We start from the raw sequence: 25,195 nt of genomic DNA, 5'->3' as shown, positions 1-25,195 counted from the left end.
TGTTTTATTGTCCCCCAGACCACATTATCAGGGAGGCAATCTCACAAAGGTTAAGTGCATTACTTGGTTGTCTCTCCAGCTGACATTCCTGCTCATCATTCTAAATCCAGTTGTTTCACCAGTCGCTTTGGACGCCTCCACTGCCGTTAATTGGGTGCTGCTTCCCACTGACTTCAACCCAGTTCTATAAATTGTAGCTGATTGTCCCTGCTCTTAACTTTCATTTCACAACTGGGAAAAGTATGTGTGGGTTGATATACCTGTCTTTTCAACCCCAGTCTTTGACATTTGCAGTCCAATTATCGGTCACCTTGACCGTTTGTTCCATCCAACTGTCCTCCCGTTGGTATCCTATGTGTCAACACCTACCCCATACACTGCCCTAATGGGAAAATAAACAGTAAATTATGAGCCTGTATAAATCCAATAAAGAGTGACTTTGACTCCAGAAACCACGGAAGTGAAACGGAGGTGTTTTATGCATTTGCCAGTCTCCTCGCCTGGACCTGCTGCTCTGTATTTTTAGTGTCACAGCTTACTGGAGTCAGCCAAGATATCTATCTGTTCAGGGCCATGGTGCCCATACAGTAAGAACATGAACCTTAAGGGCTCTATGCATGTTAGGATTTCTGTATTACATTCTTGAATCAATGGTTTTTCATCAGTAGAAAGCATTAAATTTATATTAATCATTCTTGATTAAATATTTCCCTTCCGCAGCTAAAAAGTATGCTTCCTAAGCTCTACTCACATTTTGCATTTTATTGACCCTTTGCACAGCAGTGAATGCCATCCTGTGGCTACAAAACCCAAATGCATGTTAAAGACTAATTCTGCAGAAGAATCAAAGTGCTAAGCATATTTTTAAAGTTGTGATCTTTTAAAATTCCTCCTGCACTGCAGGAGTAGAATACCATCTTATTATTATTCCAATACATAAAGATTCCTTTCCAGGACTCCAGGCACTATGCAATTAATTAATTATAATTGTATTAATTGATTAATTAATATTAATAACCTGTACATTTTAATGCATTCCAAGTGTTACTCTGGGAAATGAAGGTTTTGGGAGACAATTTTTTTCTTTTCAGCACATTTGGGATATTAAAACCTGGGGACAGCCTTTCCTGTTGTATCGTTACCCCAAAATGACTTTGTTCCCATACACACACCTACTTATTTATGTTGGCAGTATGGTCTTGACACATTCTGAAAATTATTCGTATACATTGCTGTTCGCAGGATCACTGGCTACGTGTGTAACAGATTGAACCAACAGGAAAAAGAAATAGTGCTGAAGAAAATAATTGCATGTGAAGTGGCTGTTTCTTTAAGCAAACAGAAAATCCTACATTTGTCCTGGGTGCTAAATAAGATTGTTCCCAGTCAGTTATCAGGCATAAAGTGGTGATGCTGCAGTGGTGCACACCTTCCCTTCCCTTGAGCTGAAGGCTCACAGTTTTCGGGCACTCATGCAACTGAAGCCCAGGGCTGGGCAAAAGCTCAATGGGAATTAAAACTATTGAAATTAGATTGGTGAGCTCTGGCTGCCACCCTGTTCTCACCAAAGTCAATGGGAAAATTCCCATTGATTTCCAAGTCTGAGGTTTTCACAGCTGGCCAGTACTTCCCTACTAAGAAGGTGTCTGTAATTATTTGGCTGCTCAGACAGCATGAGATTGGTTCATTAGGGTAATATTTGTCTTTACACTTACCCTGTGTGTCTCCATTTGTGCAGTAACTGTGTACCCCATTGTCCATGTCATGGTTAGAGAGGCTGAGACTATTCTCAGGTGTTTGTAGTGATTTTTGGAGATTCAGCAGAGCTGAGAAAAGAGCTAAACTGACTTAGTGAAAAAGAGGATTACAGTGAACCGGTCCCTAAAGGTACACTTTGCTTGCGTAGGTCTTGTCCAGTGACAGAGCAAGGTTTGTACTGTCTGGTGAGACACAGAATCCTACGGCTCCCATCAGGGAAGGGGATAATAGGTCTCATTCTTAATCACCAGAACAGTTACCTGAACTTGAGCTTCACATCTTTGTACTAAATGCAACACCTGAGCCCATTTTACAGGTTGAGTTTTCCAAGCTGGAAAATCAGTGTGGAAAAACTAAAAAAAGTGATTGGTCAAAGAATGTGAGTTTTGCTTCAAAAGGGGAATCTTTTTTCTTTTTTTTTTCCCCATGCCAATTGATTCTCAACCAGCTTGTAAAACTGACCCCATGCCAGTATAAATTGGCTAGTAGATATTTACAGGACATATAAAATCAAAGACAAGTAGAGGTTGAGATAATAAGGCTTGTCTGTGTTGCCTGTTAGATGGAAGTGTGATTAAATATGGCCCAATTAATGCCTGTTATCTGTCCAAAATTGATTTGTAACAGAAAGTTGTGAAGTAGGCATCAAAAAGTCAAGTAGAACTTTTTATTACTAAAATCAAAGCAACTATTGATGTAATTTACTTTAACCTGGTCCGGCAAAAACAGGATGATATTGTCATTAAAAAATCTGCCTTGGGAAGAACCCCAACAACCAGGCTCCTTATTCATGCTTATTTCCTTCACCTAATTTTAATTGCTTTTCATACTGATTTTCTGAAAATTTTAATATTATTTCGTAAGATATTTTAGGATGGAATCCTCATCTGACTCCAAAAACTACTTTATTCAAATATGCATGAATAATTGCTATGATATTGTCCTCTAAGTTGATTAAAATTTTACTTTGCACCTCCCTGATAACCAAAGAAATGACTGTCAAATAAATTATCACAAAAAAAATCATATCTGCAGTCACTGCAGTCTTCCTGGGTGACTGTTCAGTAAACGCAGATAAATTTCTGAGGCCTAAACCGTACATTTTTAGTTTCTGAAAATTTAAAATATCTCTAAAAGATATTCAAAAATTGGGAAAACCCTGTATCATTGAAAAGTCTGATTTATCTACTGTCAACCCAGCTACAAAATCCATTTTTCATTCATCAGTTTTCTAACCGGTAAGCTTTATTTTGAACATAAAACTGTGGAAGCTTCATTTTTTACTGGGAAAAAGCTAAATTGCATTTAAATGTCAGAGGCTACTCATCAGTCTGTCAGCTGTAAAACTGTCTTTGAAACGTTTTACCTTTGTGTGTGGATGGAGAGCACTCATCTCTTGCGTATTGTGGAAAACCAATGTAAGGTGAAAATTGGATATTTTCAGCATTACTGAGGGGAGACAAAGGCTTTTACGTTAATATTAATGGTTCTGGCTTTGTCTGCTTTGGTATTGATCAAAGGCTCGTTTGGTAAGTGATGAGTTCAAAGATAGAGATTTTTGGGGGGAGAGGGGGTTTGGGGGTGAGCACTAAGTTTCTATCAGTAGTAAAATTGTAGCATTAATCACCAAAATTGTAGTTGTACATTGCATGTTCCTTCAGTGACCAAACATCTCAGTAGAGTTGCCCCAGCCTGGCTTGGGGAGCTGGCATGCCTCTCCTCCTTCAGCTCTCTCGTTGCCATCACTCACTGCTCTCTGCCTTTTGGGGGAGGGTTGGTTTCTTTTGGTGGTTCATTTTAAATCCTGATTATTTCAGTATCCCTGTTCATGGCACCGATGCACAAACAGTTTATTGGTGGGTGGAGGTGGCTGCACATGGATGACAGGGGAAGAACGTCTGGAGGAGGAGCTGGAGATGGGGCTGGATGCATTTTAATCTGCTTTTCAGCCAGAGACAAGGTGGTGTCATCCCCTGTTAGCACAACCAACTGCTGCTTTGGGGAAAAAAAAAAAAAAAAAAAAAAAAGAAACTGTTGCCCTTCTTTTGAAAATCCCTGGTTCTGCTTTATATAGCAGCATAGAATTTAGATGCAGTTTACCTATAAAGTAAATAAATCTAAAGAACTACAATGTGTATCTTTCATCTCATTGCTGGCCAAATACACATTTTACTTCCTCAGCAGCAGCAATATTGTTTTAAGACTGACCATCACAGAGCCTCATCTGAGGACGTTTCATCCAACATCAGAGGGCAGTGAATGTCAGCATGACAAAAATCGTTTAGAAGTAGGTTTTTATATTACAGTATAGGACAAAGAGGATTATTCCCTTTGAAGACTGAAAGTTTTAGTTGAAGTTACTGCTTTGTTGTAACAGAAGCTTCTGCCACAATATTTTTAAGGGTGTACAGAGCAAGCTCTTTCACGCTATGCCTTTTCTTAGAGGACCTTCAGCAGCTTGTACCCTATTAGCATGAGGCAGTGCTGCTGACTTACTGCCAGATAGATGGAGGGCTATTGGCACACACCTGCTCTGAATTTGAGAGTTTCTGCTAAAAGAGTTGGGAGTTAATTCCTTGTCAATTTTGATATCTGGGGACCCGTGCTACAAACTGACACGGCTGCACACTTAAGCAAGGATGAAAAGTAAATCCTGTTGATTAGTTAATTCCATGGTGACTAATACTATAGCTTGATTAAATTTTGGCAATAAATCAGCACGTATTTTTTGAGCAGGGCATGTCTGTTGATAGTTAAATCATAACATAAATTAATAATAGTAGGAAAATATCTTGGAAGCATGGATAACATATTCTGTCTTTATTAATAGCCAGAATGTTTTTCTTACATAATTACACATATTGACTGGTCTAGTATGGAAAAAAATGGAATTTTGGAGGTGTGAAACAATCTTCATAATTTTGGAGAAACTGAAGAAGGTGTTTGGTTCCTGCTTGTAGTGAAGATGAGAGTCGAGTAACTTTTGTGGATAGAAAATGAGGAGTAATTGAATCTTTGGGAAAACACCAGTGTAGTGAGCTTACAAGTTGATACACACCTCTTTTGAAGCACAAAAACTGAGAGCTAATGTATTTCCTGAGTGCTGAGATAAGATTTTTGGAGAAGGGCATTATCTGTAGAGGTAGATCTGATAGAGGGGAACTTATCAATATTTCATCACAGGTGTTTCTTATCATAAGAGAAGCAAAATCCACAAATGGCTGAAGTAGATATTGAGGTATGAATCAGATTTAAATTGACATAGAGAGTACCACTAACATTAAACTGCATGCGTATCTTGATTTGCAAGCTTTATGTTATTTAAATCTGCTTGAAGTGAAATATTCTCACATTTGACTATTCATTTTCTGTTCATAAAACTCTCAGATTGTAATCTTCACTCTCAGCAGGAGCTAAACACCTTCTTCAAAGTTTGCTGTGAAGATCAATAGGCAACTTTTATCTTCTTTCTCATTGAGGGGCTATGATGGTACTGGTTAGTGATAGGTTGTTCCTCAAGAGGTTTCATATGCCTAAAAAAATTATTTTCAAGCAATTGCATATCATAGTTTATCTTGTTCGTAAGGTGCCAGTCTGGAGATGGGTAGTTGTCCTTCAACAGGTATTATCAGGGGACAGTTTGGAGTGTATTCTGCTTTTCAATTCTTTCTTCATTATATATTTAGCAAGACTCATTACTGTAGCCTCATGAACAAAGAGAGGAAGTTCATAATATACTCAAAAGACCTTTACAATTGTTGTTTGGAGATTGAGATTGATGTTCTTACTTTGATCCTCTCAAATTTTCCAAATCTTCCTGCAAACTTTACAAACTGCCCATCATGGGATATGATATGTGCAATTTCAAGCTGCTGTTAACATCTAGGTCAGAAAAAGTCCTAGTTGAGCAATGTTTCTTACCAGAGGACTTCTGCTGAATCTTATGTGACTGTATAGTACAGTTAGGCAGTAGAGGTAAATAATTTCTGTATTTAATTCTGCCAGTTGATTAAGAGGCACTTCTGGACTTCTGGAAAGTGACTGGCTTAGTGTCACTTCTGGGCAAAGTTTGATCTACATTTCATCAAATGCAAATCATATGAGTTTGACATTCCTAAGGATTATAGTTTTCTTTTATTAGGAAAGGAAGGGGAAGGGGCTTTCTGATGCTGCCTGAAGGAGTTTCCTTTAACACACGACAGGCTGCTCTGTTTTCCTGGGAATCTAACGGACTAGTGGTTGGTTCTGCACTTAGCATGTATTGATTGAAGAACACTGTAAATAAACCCTGATGCAGAAAGGTCACCAGGATCTCCAAACTGTAATGAACTTTAAAAGCAATGCCTATTGAAAATTGCTATTTTTCTTCTAGGGGGTCACTGTCAAGAGCTACGCAGATTCTTCCTTTTGTTGCTACTAAAGCAGAAATATAAGTCTTTGGTTTCTTTACAGGGACTTGTTTACTGTTTCCAGAAAGCTTGTAAAATAAAGTGTGACACAGGATAAATGTAATAGAAGTAGTAGTAGTGTTTCTGGACTTTAAAGTCACCCATTCTGATATTTCATTCCTTTGACTACCATCTACAGGTCTCAGCACTCTGAGTCTGACAAAAGTTAAGATTTGAAGCCTCTAAGGCTTTCTTCAGTACACTCTTCTAATATTTGGGTTTGCAAATACTACAGGGAGCATTTAACTCCAGATGAAAAAACCTGCCTTCCTTCCTCTCTTCCTCTCTTCCTGTCTTTTGGCAATACAGCACTGAAATTACCTGATGTCATCGTTAATTCTCAAATGGTTTAACAGACCATTATGCATCGTTTTCTAGCCTTAGCATGGCTGGAAGCCATTGACATTCCTAATCAAACACCTAGAGTGTTTATGTCAGTAATAATCTCTATTTAAATGTACTCTAAACTATTTATTTCTCATACATGGCCAGAGTGATTGTATTTTATATATATATATTTGAAAACAAAGATTTCTCAGATTAGCATATTGTAAAGGAAATGAGGAAAGATGGATCATATTGATATGACTGGAACTCTTTTGGACAAGAAGTGTAATTTGTCTTTTGGGACAGCACCAAATCCTAGAAGAAAAAGTGAAATAAGCACTACCCATTTTGTTCGTACAGTTGCTAAATAAAGGATTAGAAAGGCAAGGTATCTAGCTTGTTACAGCTAACTCAGTACTCATTTTGAAGTTTAAAAAAAAAAAAAAAAAAAAAAAAAAGTGTACGTTTATTTTTCTCTTGTATTCTGTATATCTTTGAGCTACACTGCCATCACTTTGTAGCAATAATCCAACATGTAGTTCAGTAACAGCATGCATTTCAGAAAAATATTTCCTTGTAAGAATTTAGCCACGAGTTTAGTCTCTCTCTGAAGTAGGCAGAGATAGTAATTCAGTGCAATTTACTTTCAAGTTCTATTCATCCCTCGATGAGCTCTCCTTTATAATCATACACTTCTACTCGGGCTGAATTCCAGAAATTTACAATAGGTATTGCAGCTCGTTTTTACGTTGGCAGAAGAAACAAACCCATTAGTCACTAACAGCAGGGGTATGCATCAACTCTTCCACTCCCTTTGATCATTTTTCTGTCTTCAGTAACTCAACCAGATTCTCTTTTCTAAGGTTTTCTGAAGCAAAATTAGCATTTCTTTTTGGGGGAAGGGAGAGACTTTTACCTGAAAACCTCATTGTGCACACTCCTTTGATGAGGCACCAAGCATCTAGGTCACTTTATTTTGCATTAAAGAATTATCACACTAAAAAAATAAACAAGCAAATACGACATCTTCAGCTTTTTGCAGTGCTAATGACAGTATTGTGCAGTTCCTCATAACTTAAAAACTGAGTATGCTGTGTACTTCCTCCTGCCAAAGAATGAGATGGAAGGAGATACTTGTTCTTCTCAAGCCTTGATGACTCACATTAAACATCTGCTGATTGTCTTGTACTTATTGAAGTAACATCCCTGCTAGCTACTCCCTCCAGCTGAGTTAATAATCACCTTGGAAGTCATGAGCTTTTGTTAATGAGACTCAATATAGTACTTTTAATTCAGGAGGGTGGTCCTCACAGTTGTATTTGTTTTCTGAAAGATTCAAGAACTACGCCTTCTCCAATTAAGTGTCACAGTCTGACTCAAAGGAGGAGTGACTGTCTCAAGGCAGAATTCCATTTTTCACCATTGCTGAGATCTGCTAGGATGGATTAAGATGGATTATTAGGTCATACTTTCACAGTAGATGTCTCCTCCATGCCTTCTCCATAGTCATAAAAAGAATAAATTCTCACATCTAACATTCCAGCTGTGGTATATTAACAGTCAATGTCAGTCTTCAAGAAGGTCCATTACTATGGAAATCCCTTTGTAGTTTTTCTGTGGACATGAACATAAACACGTATATCTTCTCAGTCTTATAGGAAGGGAGTGTTAATGTCTACAGACCAAACTTTCTGAGTAGACCCTGCAGAAAAAGTGGAAATCGTTTTACTTGGAGAGAAAATTCTGTTATTACACCGAATTTGTCATATGCTGCAGAAGGAGATATTTTAGTGCATTTTTCTCAAAAAATACATGTCTGATCGAAGTAGAGGGAATTTGAGGACGCCTTGTCCTGGTCCATTCAGCTAAAGGAAATATTGCAAGGGAGGTGTGACTGTTGTTTTAGCAAAGAAATTCTCAGGTAACCAGTATCTGTATGTGTATTGACAGACGTATTTCAGTAAAGTCATAAGCATTAAAGCCAATGGGTAAATGTGGATTCCTAGAGGAAAATGCTCATTTTATGGAGGAAACTGTAGCAAAACTGTCTGTAGCTCATGAGAGAACAGCAGTGATGCTAAGGATTTCACCTTGAAAATATATAATAGTTAATTTTTTTGTTGTTGTCTGTTACATTCAGGCCCATTAAATGTGTAATCACATTCCTTTTCAGACATTCCACCCTTGCTGAATGGACCAACCCTTTGATTAGTCAGGGAGTCCAAATTCAGCTGCTTTCATGGTTGTATCCCAGCTCTGGGAAGTTGAATCCTCTGTTTAGCCTGTCCTGACACAGCATGGACAGCAATATAGATATTGTGCAATATAGATGCAGATACCTGTGCAGCAGAGGGGACAGCAGCTGGGCTGGTCCATCTCAGCTGCACATGGTCAAGCAGCAGCTTGTCTACAGCCGTTGGGTCTGGACACCAGACTCATCACACAGACAGGAGAAGGTGTTCACCATTTAGGAAGGCACATGCTGACCAAGCAGCCATTCCTCATCTCTGCTGGGAAAGCCGTGATTTTGTCCTTGCCTTTTTCCCATACTGATTACTGTGAGTCACCTCATGTTGGGTTTTCAATGGCACTTCCTGACAAGAATGTATTGAGATAGTCTGACTGACAGATGAATGACAGATGTCATTCAGATGTCATTCATCTGCATTACCTTCCTTCTCTGTTTTCTTTTTCCTACCATGCTATTTGCAGGTTTCTAAACAAAAGAACCGCACTGGTCCTAAATTACAGCTTCTCTCCTGTGAGCTCCCCTGTGCCTTGCACATCTGCCTTTTGCATTTCCAGAGATACCAGCTGTGAATTAGCTTTGTCCTCTGAACATCCTAACCTCCCTCCCCTCCCTGGTTACTTTTTACTGTAATTTCCAGCCGTTGAAGGGTTTAGCTAAGAACTGTGGTAATGTTTGAATTGAAATTGCCTTGGTTAGAGGGGCCCCTAAGTGCTGCTGTGATACTGTGTCCTAATGGAAATGGTATTTGCAGAGTGATGTGCTGAATGACCTCTCCGGTTCTCCCTGGTTTTGTCTGGGAACAGTTCTGAACTGGCAGCAATTTCTTGGTTTGTTTTAATGTGTTGTCATGGTGGTTTTTTTCTGTAGGGGCAGGGGAACTTTTTGCATCTCTTTTACCTTGTTTATAGCTGGAACCTGAATAGCCAGGCTGGGGTCAGGATGATGGACCACAGAAAAGGGGTCAGCCAGGGTGCAGATTTACAGTTAGAGGAATAATCACATCACTGGTGTGAGGAAGACTTAAATTAATTTACAGGCCTGCAAAGAAAGAACTTCTGCTGCCATGTCTGGCACTCAGAGCTTTTTAAGTGGAGCTGCATCTTATAATTTTGAAACATTTTGAGTGTCACCCAGAGAAAAAAGCTTAGCTGGTACCTAACATTTTCCTCACCACGGATTTAAAGTTTTAGCCCAAGTAGAATTGACTAACTTCAAGCATTCCTTGTTAATTTTTATTAATTAACTGTCATTTTGTGTTATTGCCATTAATCTTTCCTGTTAGCTGTCAGCAAAGATTTTCAGTGCAACTTTTCTGTTATCAAATGAATTTCCTCTAAGTTTGGGCTTACAAACAAACAAATGCATGCAAATATTTGCTGCCACAACACCATGCTAATCAGGATTTCAGCAGTAAACTGACAAACTGTAAGACAGAAGGATGCTTCACTTGTTGAGCCGTTTTTTGACTTAGGTAGGATTTTTTCATCATTGTTGTTTGACTGTTTATACCGCTGTGGCTTTCACAGATTTTATTATCATAGTTGGTTGTAAACCCTTTATCTCACTCACACACCTTTTTTGTTGGTTATTGCTAGCAGGTTGAAGAAAATGTCTTTAAAAAAAAAAAAAAGGGGTTGTATTTGTTCATACAACACAAATTTCCAGAATCTCACTAATATTTTTTATTGCAAGAACATCACTCCCTAAAAAAGCATTTTGGTGATATTTTCTGAGTTTGGATTAGTCTGTCTCTGATTGTTTGTATGCAATACAGCCTGTACTGCTTGTCATCAATGATCATTTTATCTGTGGAGAAACCCAAAAAAGGTTTTCCTTTGTTAACTTGCGGTCTGGCCTAGAGCTTGGCCAGTTGCAGTGGAGTAGAACAGAAGTAGAGGGGATCATCAGTGGAGTGGAGAGGCTGAGGTCCCTGGTGGCATGGGGCTCACCATGTGGAAAGGCAGATTCACTGCTGCCTGTACAGCCTTTCAGCATTAAAAATGCTGGTTTAGAAAGTGTTGGTTGTGAGAACTGGATGGCTGAGCACACTGATAATGATGCGAGTCTTCTTCCCACACCCCTGTGCTGGTGACTGGCAGATGTCACGTTGGTGGCTTTGCAGGGTGGGTCTGATCCCCATCCAGCACTCTGCAAACAGCTGTCCCCATCACAGGAGTGATAATCTCAACAACTGCTAATTGCCAAACCTACTCAGCACTTAGGATATTTTACTCCAGTCTTGGGAGGAAGAGGCCTGAGACTGGTACGTGTTGTTGGGAGGATGCTTTCTGCTCTCCAAGTGGGTTCTGGGCTGTTTTGTGGAATTTGCATTGCCACTGTATGTTGCCATGCTCCTCACTTTTCTATAAATGAGCTGTTTCAGTCCCTGAGGCTGTCAATCTGCTCCTTTCCACTGCATCAGTTTTTAAACACATAGTTAAATGCTCAGAAGGGATAATGTCTTTTACCTTTCTCATAGAAAATACGATTTTTCTGCTGATCTCAGTGTTAAGCCGGGGTTACCCTAAGTTTAGGCTTTACACAAGGATGGGACAATGCCAAAGGGTAGTATTCCAGAAAATTTTGGTTTGCCTGAGGATTGGACATCAAGACTCTAGGATTTGCAAGGGAACACAGGAACTTTTAAGGAAAAATAAAACATCAAGAAGTTACCAGCAAACCAATCGATGTGCAGTGATCGGTATGAGCAGGGAAGGGTATATTATATCTTGGCTCACTATCATCAGAAATTGCTACTGTGGGATTTGGCATGTTACCATATGTAGCTGAAAATGAAATTTGAACTTCTTTCATGCAAACAAAAATAACTTTCTGCCTTATTTCTTTTCCATTAAAATGCAATCGAAATATTGAGGGAGAAGTTTGAAACATATTGATTTCATTTTGAAGGCATATTATTAAATCTCTTGAGGGCTTGTTGATCTTGAATCATTTAATTTTCATAGTGTTTCAGATTGAAAATTATTAGTAATTCTGTTTAAGTTGCAGCTAAATTACTAATTAACTTTCATCTCAAAGATTTTTATTTCTTACATGTTTCTGGCAGCACAGTGCACTCCACACAATGCAGCAGAAATTTTTTGTTACCTGCCTCTCTGTGCTTCTTATAATCTTATAAAGCAGGTTTGGAATTAATGAGCTGTCACATCTTGGGTAATGAATGAAAAGAACTGACAGAAATCCTTTTGTTGTTTAAGAAATTCCAAATAATTAATGGGAAAAAAATGACAGAGGTTCTTTTAGAGTTTAAGAAGAAATGCATCTTTCAAATTCTTTACATGACAGAAGAAACTTTAAAAAATGTGTGCAAAAAATGCAGGGATCCCTGATTAATGGGTTAATTCCAGTTGTCTGTTCTGAGATAAACGTGCAGAATTTGAGAAATCCTTTGAAAAAGGATTTTATGTTTTGGGAAATAGCTTCCTAGTCTGCAGGCTTCTTATTCCACATTCATCTCAGAGGTAGAAAATCTGGATTCCTGGGTTTGCCATTGTGGACAAACTGAGTTAAGCACTGAGAACGTTTATAGTAATCCTGTGTTGTGTACACAGTAGGTGTTGTAAAATGCAGGTTAGCTTTGGGGATGACAAGGTGTTTCCTTATGTTTTAAGGTTTTCTCCAGTTCATGAAGTCCCACTGTAGCTGTTGAGAATAACTTGCACTGCTGTTTTTCAGGTCACTGTCTCAGATGGGGGCACATCTCCCAGGCAATCCTCCGTTTGGGTGGTGGTCCAGGTTCTGGATGAGAATGACAACAAACCCCAGTTTCCAGAGAAGGTCTATCAGATCAAGCTGCCAGAGAGGGACCGTAAGAAACGAGGGGAGCCAATCTACAGAGCTTTTGCTTTTGACAAAGATGAAGGCCCTAATGCAGAAATCTCCTACAGCATTGTGGATGGCAACGATGATGGGAAGTTTTTCATTGATCCCAAAACAGGGATGGTTTCTTCCAGAAAGCAGTTCACAGCGGGGAGTTATGATATCTTAACAGTAAGCACTCTTTCATTGACATACAAACCCATGATTTGACTGACTTTTCTCCTGTATAAAGAGGAATCTATAACTGGGTTTATTCTCTTTATGTAAGACCTAAATTAAGAAATCTGGTATTCATATATAACCTCTGCCAAAAAATTGAGTCTGAGAGATCGCTCATGGTATTTTAGGTCATGAAGTATCCTCTAAGTGTTAAGTCAGCCTGCAGATTGTCAGCATAAGCCATTCCTTTGAATATGCAGAAAAGAAGACCAAGCACTTGTTGGCTCCCAAAGTTTTATCATGTTGGCCTTGGCAGATACATCTGCAAATGCATACTTACTTTCTATGTGGACACAATTGATTGCCTTTACAGAGGGCACCTACTTAGGTGGCTTCATCTAAGAGAGGAGGAGTACTGTGTACTCTGTGTTGTGGAAGCAATTTCAGTTAAATCTCAGTAAAAATTCTTCTTTCAGAACTGTAACCATATAGTGAAAATAAAATAAAGGGAGAATAAATACGATTGAGTTGATACAAAGCCATATAAGACTGGAATGTACACTCTTCATCCACAGAAATAAGCCAACAAGTTGCAATTAAAGAGTTGAAATAAAAATGTCAGAGGTTCATGGTCTGACATCTGGAAGTGATGTATCTTACAGAAGTGGGTTGCTTCATAATGTTGGAAAAGGAATAAATAACAAATGTTGAGAAATACCTAGGAATCAGAGTAGAGCAGCCTTCAAGTGAGTGAGTACTTTTCCCTCTGGCAACCTCAAAGTCATGTTTGAGATCTGAGCCTTCTTACAATGCATCAACTGAAGATTTTCTGCCTAGAAACTGCTCATCACACCCTCAGCATCTTTTCACAAAGGGTTTGCCTGCCTGGAATGGAGCAGGGTGACAAGTGTTAGTATCAAACCCACTTAACACATTTCCAGAGGAAGAAATAGGGCATGGTATCTCCGAAAAAAATATATTTTCCATTTTAAAAATATATTATAGCATCTTATTTACACCAGTAGTCCTATATAGCCAGAAACATTACCTTTTGTTTTAAAAGAATCCCTTTGGTTAATACTGATGTTTTCCACCAAAGCACCCGTTTTGAAACGTGCATTCAGCCTTTTCTTAAGCCCAGTGTTTGTTGATGCTCATCTTGTGTTTGCTATGTTAAATCCATTAAGCATGCCACACAAATATCAAGTCTATCCATCTTTCTAGAGGACTTTATAATAAGAAGAATTAGCACCCACCAAAGCAGCTTTTAATGAATATGACAGACAAGAGAAACAGAAAAAAATATGGCCAATTTTAAAATTACATTTGTTATGGAGAATGAGGGGAAATTACATGAAACTTATTTAATTCAGTTAAAGATCCTGAGGAAGGCAATATAAGGAGTATCTATCTGCAACAGAAAACTTACCACTTGGAAGCAGTCAAACATGCTTTGGGTGAGCATGTTTTGCAAATGCATGGTCTCACATAGGGTCATTACAAAGCTCTCAGCTTTGGTGCAAGAGGGAGCTGGGTGCAAAATTAAATCGGAGAGGGAAGCTGGTTCTGGAGAGGAGGATCTGTGTGGGGATTTTCTGAATTGCCATCTGCAAGCGTCCTCACAACAGCATTTCTTAAAACAAACATTTCAGTTTAAAATCAGCTTTTTCAGTGAAAATTCGAAGTGGAAAAAAAAAAAAAAAAAGAAGAATGAGAGCTGAGAAATAAATGCTTATCTTTTTCTTTTCTCATGGGATTTTACATATAGGATTACAGAGGCCGTTTTCCAAGCAGTCATGGCACTGCAGTATAATTGTAGAATTAGGTGTGAACTGCCAAGCTGGGATGCTCAGCCTGAGCCCTCTTTTCTTTGTGCCTGCCAGATAAAAGCAGTGGACAATGGCCGGCCCCAAAAATCTTCAACTGCTCGTCTCCACATTGAGTGGATAAAAAAGCCTGCGCCCTCGCCAGTGCCCCTGACTTTCGATGAAGCCTTTTACAACTTCACCGTCATGGAGAGCGACAAAGTGTCCGAGATGGTGGGGCTGCTGTCCGTGCAGCCCTCTAACATCCCTCTCTGGTTCGATATTGTCGGTAAGTGGGGAGCCAGTGGTGCGAGGAGGACGCCCCAGAAACAAAGCATCTCTCTGGCTGTGTGGTTTTGAGAGCAAGAAAACTAACCATGAACTGTCTCCCTACCTTCCCCCACCCCCTGTTAAATCTATTTTCCTAATGATGAAATTAAAATCCTGTTTTAATATAGTGATAACAGTAATAATAATATTCCTGTTTTTGTTATGACTCCTTAGCTAAGCTTTAAAAAAAGCGCTGTATGGCTGAATTGTTTTTTTTTCGTACTATGTTATTTACTGCAATCTTAATGTTGTCTGTCATTTAAATTCTATTGTCATACTTTGCTAATCTCATTTCTAAATGTATTTATGGTACTTAGACTTGCTGTCCCTCATTTCTCTCTTTCTTCACCTTTTTTTCTGCATTCTGTTCTTTTTTTTCTGCTTCCGACTGCCCTGCTTCAAGGTGGCAAGCATGCTCGAGAGATGTTCTATATTCTACAGACAGCTTGTGGGCAGAACTGTTCAACAGAAGGTACCCTTAGTGCAAACACATTTGCTAAAATACAACTATCCAGGCTGCCTTTTATTTTTTGCAAGTTTTTTGAGACAATTTATATTACATCTTTCATAAGTGCCTGTGACAGGATGCGATGCGACACATGGATGTGCTGCATTTCGTTCTATGACAGCTTTTACTGTATTTGTGTCCAATTATTATCATTTTATTCACGGATTTTCCACAGTTTATCACAAATAATTAATTCAAACTTCTCACAGTCCAGTGCCATCCATTTAACTGTGAAACAGAATGGGATGCCTCAACATATGGGTTACAAATGGAGCCACCAAAAGTTTGTCTTGAATGCAAGCTGAAACAGAGAAATGTGTTTTGATGTGAGATTTCAACCACAAATTTGCCTTACATAAAATTGCTTATAAAAATAGGGACAGAGAAGCATCCTTAGTAAAAAGGAGGAGAAGCCATAGAAGTCTTAAAATCACAGGGAAATGCCATTAGCTGCCAAAATGACAGGGAGCAAAGGGTCTCGCTTGGTTGAAGCAGAGAAATGGGAGACACTGTTCCTCAGCATTTCTTCCCCACTTCTGCTGCTGATTCAGTTAATATCATTTAAATAACTCATTTAACATCTCAAAAGTGAGAATTTCCCCTGGAAAATTATTGTGCTTTTTAATATTTGCAGATGCTTGTACGTAATGTTTGCATACCTTTGGATGTAAAACAGTGCATCTGCTCAAAGTCTAGTTATTTAAATGAAGGGTTATAAAGCAAATGCTATATGAAAGATTAGAGAAACAAAAAGCCTTTGCCATGGACTTAGCAGAAAGTTTGCATCAGCAGTCTTTAGTTACAGGGATTGAGCCTAGCTCCCATTTCAGCATAGTTATTTGCAAATGGATTTAGCCAACAGGAAAGACAGGGACCACAGGAGAAAGGGTCTGTCAGAGTCATTTTCAGCCACCTTTTATTGCCAATTTGTGCAGATGAAAGACAGAAGCAGCACCATCTCCTCTCTGAATTTGTAGCATGGTTTCTGATGTGCCAATCATATTAAAATTAAACCCAAGGCTACTACCATGTTCTGGGGTTCCAGCTAGTCCCTGGGGGAGGACAGCATATGTTTCCTACAGTTTTCCTGCTATTTCCTTGGTTGCTTCAGTATGCTACATGCAGTTTATTAGCTAACGTTTACATTTCCATTACCTTCCTCACTAACCCTTTCCTCCCAGGACAAATCCATCTTTTTTGATGTTATTGACAGTTTTTTTTCCTATTTGAACATTTTGCTAGGCTTCTTTTGGTCCTTTCCATGGCAACTTGATCAACTCTCATTAAAATGCTGCCCTGAGGGAAGTCCCTGCTCTTCTGCTATGTTTTCTTTCATTATTAGGGTCACTTTCAATCAAGCAACACCTCATAATGATATTTGATTTTTTGCCTACCGAACAGAGATGATAGGAAGAATATTAGGAAATTTTAGCCTCTGTCATTTAATTTGGCCTTTATGCCTAAACTAGTTCAAATATTTTAGAAGATTTTCCCTATTTAAACAATTCTAATGGTCTCCCTGTAGGCTGTAGCTTCTAAAGTTGTAATGTGCTGCATCACTGCAGAGGTCACTGAGACAGAGCTTTGTTAGATTTAATGAGAAATCGGTGACCCTGACCATCCAGCTTGGTTCTGCTACCATATGAATGTTTTCATTAAATATTGCTGCTGTTATAAGTAATAGCACTGCCAACAGCACCCATTTCTGCAACAGCAATAGCCAGCAATCCTAGGCATGCAGAAGACCCTGTTGTCCCAGACACTCAGCATGCAAGGAGCAAAGACAAAACCCATCCTGAGAGTTTTACAGACAGAACACTATGTATTTATATTACCATTGCTGCCTTTAGCCAGTGTCCAACCCCACTTTTTTTAATTGTTCCATGACACCATCAACATTGAGGTGTACTGCTGAATAGCCGAATGAAAAATGTGGGATATTTGTAGAAGTTAATTGTCATATATAAAAAGCTGTATGCAACTGCTGATGCAAGAGATGCTTTCCGTGCTGCTGTAAAACCAGACCTGATCCTGCTCCATCTGGTATTTCGTGATTCTGTACCTCTGTGCATAGTTCACAGTAATGTCAACAAAACCCCTGAAGGCTTATGTAGAGGCATGGTTTAATATAGAGTTTGCAGCTTGACCTTTATCTTTATGACCTTTTCGAACTAAATGGGCATTGGAATTTCAGAGGATCTCTTTTTTAATGCGCAACATGCACTTTCTCTCAGCTAGGAAAAAAAAAAAAAAAAAGAAAAAAGAAAAAAGAGAAGGAGAGCAGATGAAGTTTGGCTATAAAGTGTTCTGTCTGCCTAACTTTGCACCTTAAATAGATATACTTTAGGTAGCTGATTAAGTTCTCGAGTTAATCAGCCCCAAAGGAGGAAGATGCCACGCAGGCAGGAAGGTCATCTTCCATTGATGGACTAGAGAGGAACACGATACTTGGATGATTGTTTCTTTAATTAGGAATAGTTGAGATATCATACCTGGTTTCTGTTTTCAGACTGCATTCAATGCCATTCTCAATTCATCCAAATCCCACAATGTGAAAGACAGAAGTGTAAGTTGTATCAGTTGTATTAAATTTATTCAGTCACTAATAAGAAACTAATTTTCAATGGGAACTCCAAGATAAGTCAGAGACCTTTATTTGTACCAGGTAAATTGAGCCTTTCCTGTTTTTTCCTTTGTTACTGATAGGAATGGGATGACTACTTTCACACTGGAGCTAAGCTGCATGGTGCTAGTTTTTGCTTAAGTGGCATGTTGCACAACATCTCTCTGGTTCCCCAAACAGTCCTCCCTCTATCTTTGCTTCCTCCCCCAGCCTGTGCCTTTATAACAGCAGCCAAGCTTTGAAAGCACATCAGAACATTTTACCAAGCGTGCTTAAATGCCAATAATTTGAATATCTATTAATTTTAGTTAATCATCCATTTAATTCATAGTCCTGCAGGTTTTCATTAATGTCAAAAACATGTATCTCCCTAGCCTTCTTTGAATAATCTTCTCTGAGAACTATCTAAAATACCTTCCTGATTTCTTTCTTGCTTTTTATGCGCTTGCTTTCAGCTTCTTAGCAGCAAACTCAAGGCTCTGACTCTCTTTACAGTAGTTTTATCTAAAATTCAGTGTCTACATTGCTTTCTTTTTAGTGTGATAAAGTACATAAAAGAATAAATATTTGCCTGTCATTTTACTAATATTTATTATGTTACGATTAAAAAAATCTGTAGTTGAATTTTTATTTCTTGAGACAGTCATTAAGTTTATTTCATCTTCTTTGAAAACAAAAGAAATGAAAAATTTGGCTTTGCTTCTTTTTTCTGAAAATCCTAGAGGTACTTTAGCCTCACCTCTGAGTTTCAGGGTGAATTAGTTTCCTGCATTTTGGTCTGATTCTCTTCCCTGAGCAATGAGAGAATTGTAGCAATTGGCTCAGTTTATCATCCCTGTTCACTGCTGTCAGCTTTTTTTGGGACAAGACAAGTAAGAATCTTCTCTGCACTGAGAAAATGTGGTTTAGAGGACCATTCTCTAAATCAGATAATCTCCCATATTTCTTCTCTCCATTTTTCCATCATGGCATGGTGGGCCAAGTGAGACTTGTGTGAGTATATCCATACATTGTGGCTCTATTAAGTTTGAACATTGTGTGCTGTTCGCTATCTGCCAGTGAAGGAAGACTCCTGCCAGGTTTTAGCAGTGTTTGAACTGGGGATGTCCTCTAGAGCTCAGTGTGATCCATCTTTGCAGCTAAGACTGAACAACTCTGATTCTCTAGAGTCTTCAGATATTTCTGAGATGGTATTCAATCCCAGCTTTTTTGATTGTCCCACTGGAAAATATGGGAAAAGGTCCTCATATGGGACTCACTTGCCTACAAATCCACCAGATCTGCTGACATGTTTTCTTCTCAGAGGAGAAAATTATTTTTCCCAGCAGCATGATCCCATCCTAAAATGTGTATCAGCAACTAATAGCAACATGGGAAGGCTCAGCTTCTTAACAAAAAGGAACCACATCTAGGAAAAGCCCTACCAAAAAAAATTAACTGCTTGCAGAAAAATGCAATATAAGAAGAATATGCTTGAAAATTAAAAACCCCAGCTCTGAAATTAGATGAGGGACAGAGATGCAGAGCCCGCATGCTGTGGGAATACAAGATCTGGATTGTGTCTTGCCTTAAGCAAATTCTTCAGCTGACCTCCAGAAATCCCTTTTGATAGTTCAAAGTTTCCTTGACCTGTCCATTGCAGCTCTCTTGTAAGCCTTGCAAGGTTTGGTGGTTTGAGGGGTTTTAGGTATCTTTTTTATATGAAAGAAAATTAATTCTTTCCAAAGTATACAGGACTTTTGTCAGAAGAAAAATTGTTCACAGTGACTATGAAGCCAAGAAATAAGCTAAAAATGAAGGCAATAGTCTGGATTCATTTGGTTACAGAAAATGTAACCAACTCTATACCAAATACACAAGTCTGTTGGCTCAGAGGTGTCTCGGTTCAATTTCTTGAGGTCTCCTTCTTAACTGTACTATATCATATGTTAAAATAAAGGCTGTTCTAGAAAGTTGTAGTGAGGGCCAGCTAATAAAATCTTTTGTACCAGGGGCTGTTTCTACAGCTGTACTGAAAACAGCTGGAATTGGAAAAGTCTTACATAAACTATAATATGCTTTTAGACAACATAAAAAATTACTAATTTTAAAAATTACTGGTTCTAAAAAAATTAATGCTTCCAGGACTTCTGCAAAAGCATTAAGATCAACCTCAAGAAAGTAAGGGTGGAAATCATTTCACTTAACTTTAGGTGTCCGAAGTGTAGATGTAACTATCTGCTAGGGGACTTTGGGAATCTTAACAATCAATTAGAGAGAAAAAGTACTTTCTGGATGAATTTTTATTATTCCAACATTATAAGTCTTCTCATCCAAAGATGGCATTTAAAGTAGATGTGGACTTTGAATAAAATCTTATTCAAAGTGCTTCAGTCTAATCAGATTATTTTAAGGGAAGTTTTTAAACTGTATTGAAGATGTATCAGCATTACATTTTAGCCTGAAATGATACCATAGACAACAGCTAATCCACAACTCTCTGGGGTTATTCAGTATTGAAATGCTTTCTCAGGACAACCTGTCTAGCCAAATTGTCAGTTCAATCATCTTGCTTTTTTTGTCACTGATTTTCCCAAAGTGCCTGAGGAACTCACAATGTATTATCTTCATTTGGAATATTTCTTTCCTAATGCAATTGCAAGCACATTAGCAAAGACAGCTTCTACGTATCCTGTATCTGAAAGCAGGATTTAGAAGACAATAAAAATGAAAGCATGTGCCAAATGCTGGAAAATGGAATAAGTAATGAAAATTCACATTAATAAAACTGAGCAGCTGAACAAAATGCCATCATCCTTAGCCCTCTTTCATCTGAAGATTGTGATCAAAGAATCTGTTAAATGGACAATAGTAAAATTGTTCAAACTGATGCTGTGGGAGTTTATGGCACTGCAGACAAGCTCACTTCCAAAAGGTTGTTACAGACAGTGTCAGGCTTTCAAAAACAGACTCCAGTACCCCAGAAGCCAACACCTTCTCAGCTGTCATCTCATAGGGGCCTCAGCACTCCAACCTCTACATGGGCACCTTCGGAAGGAAGTGGTTTCATGTGGAGTTCCCAGCTGCAAGAGTTTTAAAGAGAAGATTCCTGTTTGTTTTTACACAAGAATGATACCTCTCTCTGTGCAACTCCAGCACCCGTCTTTCAAAGATGATTGTGGTGAATGCTTCTAGTTGGCCTTGCATAGAATTAACACATCATAAGACTCTTAATGTTTAACTTTAATAGCATTTTAATGTAATTCATTAATTCTTCAGTGTTTAGTGCAGCTCCAGAAGCATTTATCATACGAAGACCTGTTTGGAGTGTATACGAAGGCCGAGGAGCAGCACGAACCATTTGCAGACTGCCTCTAGTACTGCAGATGAGAGGCAGGACCCAGTATCTCAAGCAGTATTCCCAGAAGTTCATCCATCTGCATGGCTCTTCATCTGACCACGGTCTGCTAAAATGTAGAAGACTGAATCATGAATAATTCAGGGTTTCACTCCAAAATAGATTATAATCACAAATCTCACAGCAGGATGTTCTCTGATCCATCTCTGCCTCAGTGTTTGATGCAATTTCTGCCTTGTTTAACAGAAGATGATTCAGTGCAAAATGAACTACATTGCCTGGTTAGTTACAGGTGTAGGCTGGGGTGGCTGGCAACCAAGATTAATTTGTTTGTTACCAGACCATTTTAGAAGATTTGAATAATGTATAAAAAATTCACATGATGGATTCAGTTCTTCTTTTAGGGAAGAATATACTTCACTTATTGGAAATGGTTTCAAAAGTTGGTCCATTTGCAGTAGACTATGTGGTGCCCTGAAAACCCAGCTCTGAGACAGCAGAAGGTCATTTAAAACATTTATTGCTAATCCTTCCATGTTACTTCTTGGAAGTTTTAAAGGCAGGGTTTTTTTGGGATGTGTGTGCCAGTTGATAGCATGTAATTTTTGATTGCTCATTAAGATGGTTATTAAGCATCTCAAAGTATAGACTTGCACTTTGTTTTCATGGTTATCAGTATGAAACATTCTCTTTGTAAAGTGCCTACTGTCCCAAGGCTAGTTTCATTTCAGCCGAGATTTTCTTGCATGAATCTCAAGCTCTTTTCTTCAAAGAAGGTTTTCATGGTGCAATTTTTCTCAAGTAAATCAATTTAAACCATTAATTGGGAGAGAGAAACTTTTTCTTCCAGACTAACTTAAAAAATATTAAAAAGGGCGCTGAAGGTATAATAAATGTCCAAATGCCTTGCTATTGCTTAAATATCAAGGACAGCTTACAGAATGAGGGTAAAGAATAAGCAATGTTTCTGTACACAATAAGTGAACCAGTGGCAGTGTTTTCCTGGAAAACTACAGCTTCAAATCTATTAGGCTTAGACCTGTATATATGTACATACATCTATTTGACATGTGGAAGTCTGATGGCACATCTGAAATTACTACATTTGGATCATTTCAGTGGCAAGAAGTTAACCAATACTGCCTTTCCTCTGCAGCAGTCACCTGCATTCTTATTTTTCCTCCCATTTTTTTCTACCCATCCTTGAATTTCTTTCAAGGCAAAAATGGACATAGCAGTGCATCTTCTTCCTTGCCCTTTCTTCCACCTTGCAATAATCTGTGCAAAAAGTAAAAGTGAGTGTTCGTCACATTACGGAATTAAAATCAGGGGCTGTGATCTTGCTGTGTTTCCTCCTAATCTTCATCTCTTTCAAATGCCAAAACCCTTTTCTCTCACTAAATCCATGACTGCTTCTGAGAGTTATGCCGGTTCCTGGTCAGCAAATCATGCATACAGGAGGGCGTGGAAGACTCTCCTCTTCTCTATTTAGTCCCCAGCCCTGAAATTTCAAGAGCCATTTTGTGACACTTCCAGCCATTCACATATATCTCTCTTTGTATGTATTTTACCAGAGCTTAGTCAATGGGATGGATATTTTTCTACCTGTGGACCTCATCTCAAGAGGTTTCAGCAGCTGTTACACAAGTCTTGTAACCAGTGGGGTTTGAATGGCTTTTCATCTCTGTAGAACTAGGTTGGCATTGAATTGCTGTGTTGTGAATATATCTTAAGAGTTTGTCTGTCAGCAGTGTTGAGTCCCACCTCTCCCTGTCCCAAGTCTCCACAAATTTCAGACTCAACTAATACTAAATTACACTTCATAGATGAGTGAGTAAGAAAATAACTTATCAGCAGGGAGTGTGTGCTTTGCTTTTGAAAATAATGAGTGGTTCAAATTTATAAACTGTTTGTCAGCTGTGGCTGACAAATCTTGTAACCTTTCAATCTGAAATTATGTTTGGGATTATATTATTTATAGCCTTCTTTTATTTATTAATAGATTTTTTTTCTTTCACTCAGCACTCAGGAGGGTTTTCCCACTGCTGCATCATTCAATGTGTGACAGGAAAAGGGGATGTTAATATTAGAACAGTGCTTTGTGAGGGGTTTTCTTTTTTGTATTGAAAAGAATTTAGGTTATGTATCCTGTCAGATGTATTTGAATAATTCCTAAAAGACTGGCAGGATTTGACCTTTGTTGCCAGTAATTATCATTGTCCTTGGTATTAATGTAACAAATCTCTATTTGCATTTTTTTTAATTGATTAAAATTGTAATTTTTAAAAACTCAGATGATGGTATTTGCACCCAGAAGTATCAGTGAGAATTTCCTGAAAATAAAATTTCCAGAATAAAACCCTCTTGAAATGACTTTTATACAAAAAGATAATTATTCTTGTTTGTTATTCAAACTACAAGGGCACACATCTTAGGGGCTTCTAGCCATTTGATTATTTTTATAGATCCAGCTATAGTTTACTTAAATGTACTGTTAGATTTTTATTCTTTCTTTTTGGCAATGCATTTTAATGATGTCTGCTTTTCAATATACAAACTGTGCTTTGAAATATAAATGAGTTATGAACAAAGAAATATCACTAGACATACTGTGTATGCTAAGAGAGGCCATTAAGATGGATGACACTAAACAGATATGCCCACTTTTAGGAATACTTGCAATGGAAGTTTTCAAGAGATGGCTAATTTGATTGTATTTTTGTGCAACAATTAGGAGGGAATTACGATAGTTCTTTCGACGTGGAGAAGGGAATGGGCAGCATTGTCATTGCAAAGCCCTTGGATGCAGAGCAGAGGTCAATGTATAATATGACTGTGGAGGTCACCGATGGAACAAACATTGCCACAACTCAGGTAGAATATTGCATTCCTTTCTTGGCAAGTTATTCCTTTGTTACTGGAATGTATATGCTATAAAAATTATTAATTTTTCCGTTCAAGTGAAATCTCATCCTTTGAGACCACCAATAACTAATGGAGGGGATATTTTTCAGAGCCATTCCATCTGGCTGTAAAGAATCGGCTGTTGAATGTTTCAAAGCGTTATTTCTCCCTTTGTTCTCTTCCTGCTCACATGAAAGTAATTTGCCTTCCTCCAGCTGAGGGAGTCCCTATCACAGACAGCAAAGCCTAGATTTTGACAATTGTGTCGCCCCATAATGGTCAAAAATACAATAGTGCTTCCATGGTGTTGGGGAATATTGCTATTGATTGTGTTAAATGGAGTTTATACCTCTTATCCTCCAAAGACCCAAATGTGGGACACAAGATCAATTGTTCAGAAAATAAATTGTTCAGAGACAAAACTTAAAATTCAAAGAATCCCTCCTTTAGTGTCGCTGCCTGTGATTACACTGTCTTCTGCAAAGCAGCCTCACTGAACCTTTTAAAACCAGGCTTGCCTATCAGGCTCATTGCCTTAAAAGTTGGGTCAGATAAACGGGATGGGCTGGGGCAATGCTGGCTCTGACACATATTTGTAGGAGAGACCTTGATGCAGAGCCTAGGTATCTGTTCAATGGGAACCAGTCTAGAATTGGGCCATGGCACAAGGACAAGGCCTCTGAGGTCCAGGTGGCACCAGGAAGACCTCAAACAGCAAAATCCTTTGATATGGAATTATGGGCTGTAGATTACTTAGGTCCTGACATTCTACGTCTGAGTTACTCCCCAAGTGTAAATGAAAAAAATAGGTTTGTGATGTTATTTCCTTCTTTATAATGCAGAAGGAAAGCCTGAACATTTTTTATGTTTGCATATATGCATGCACATGCAGATGCTTCTGTTGT

General features: G+C 38.5%; 1 protein-coding gene across 6 annotated transcripts in view; it reads left to right on the top strand.

Moving 5' to 3' along the window:
* FAT3 (FAT atypical cadherin 3) overlaps positions 1 to 25,195 on the top strand; it is a 333,029-nt gene that overhangs the window by 211,907 nt on the left and 95,927 nt on the right. For all 6 annotated transcript variants that reach the window (XR_014589261.1, XM_083854350.1, XM_083854348.1 and 3 more), the window contains exons 5-7: positions 12,481 to 12,795; positions 14,667 to 14,877; positions 24,121 to 24,260. Coding sequence is in view for 5 of the 6 variants with exons in the window: in XM_083854350.1 (XP_083710476.1) it covers positions 12,481 to 12,795; positions 14,667 to 14,877; positions 24,121 to 24,260 (666 nt within the window). In the remaining variant the exon portion in view is untranslated. The remainder of the gene's footprint in view (positions 1 to 12,480; positions 12,796 to 14,666; positions 14,878 to 24,120; positions 24,261 to 25,195) is intronic.

Source organism: Zosterops lateralis (assembly GCF_965231275.1).
Source record: "Zosterops lateralis genome assembly, chromosome: 2".
Taxonomy (NCBI): Eukaryota; Metazoa; Chordata; class Aves; order Passeriformes; family Zosteropidae; genus Zosterops; species Zosterops lateralis.
The sequence above is the reverse complement of the archived record's forward strand: the minus strand, read 5'-3'. Positions and strand labels throughout refer to the sequence as shown.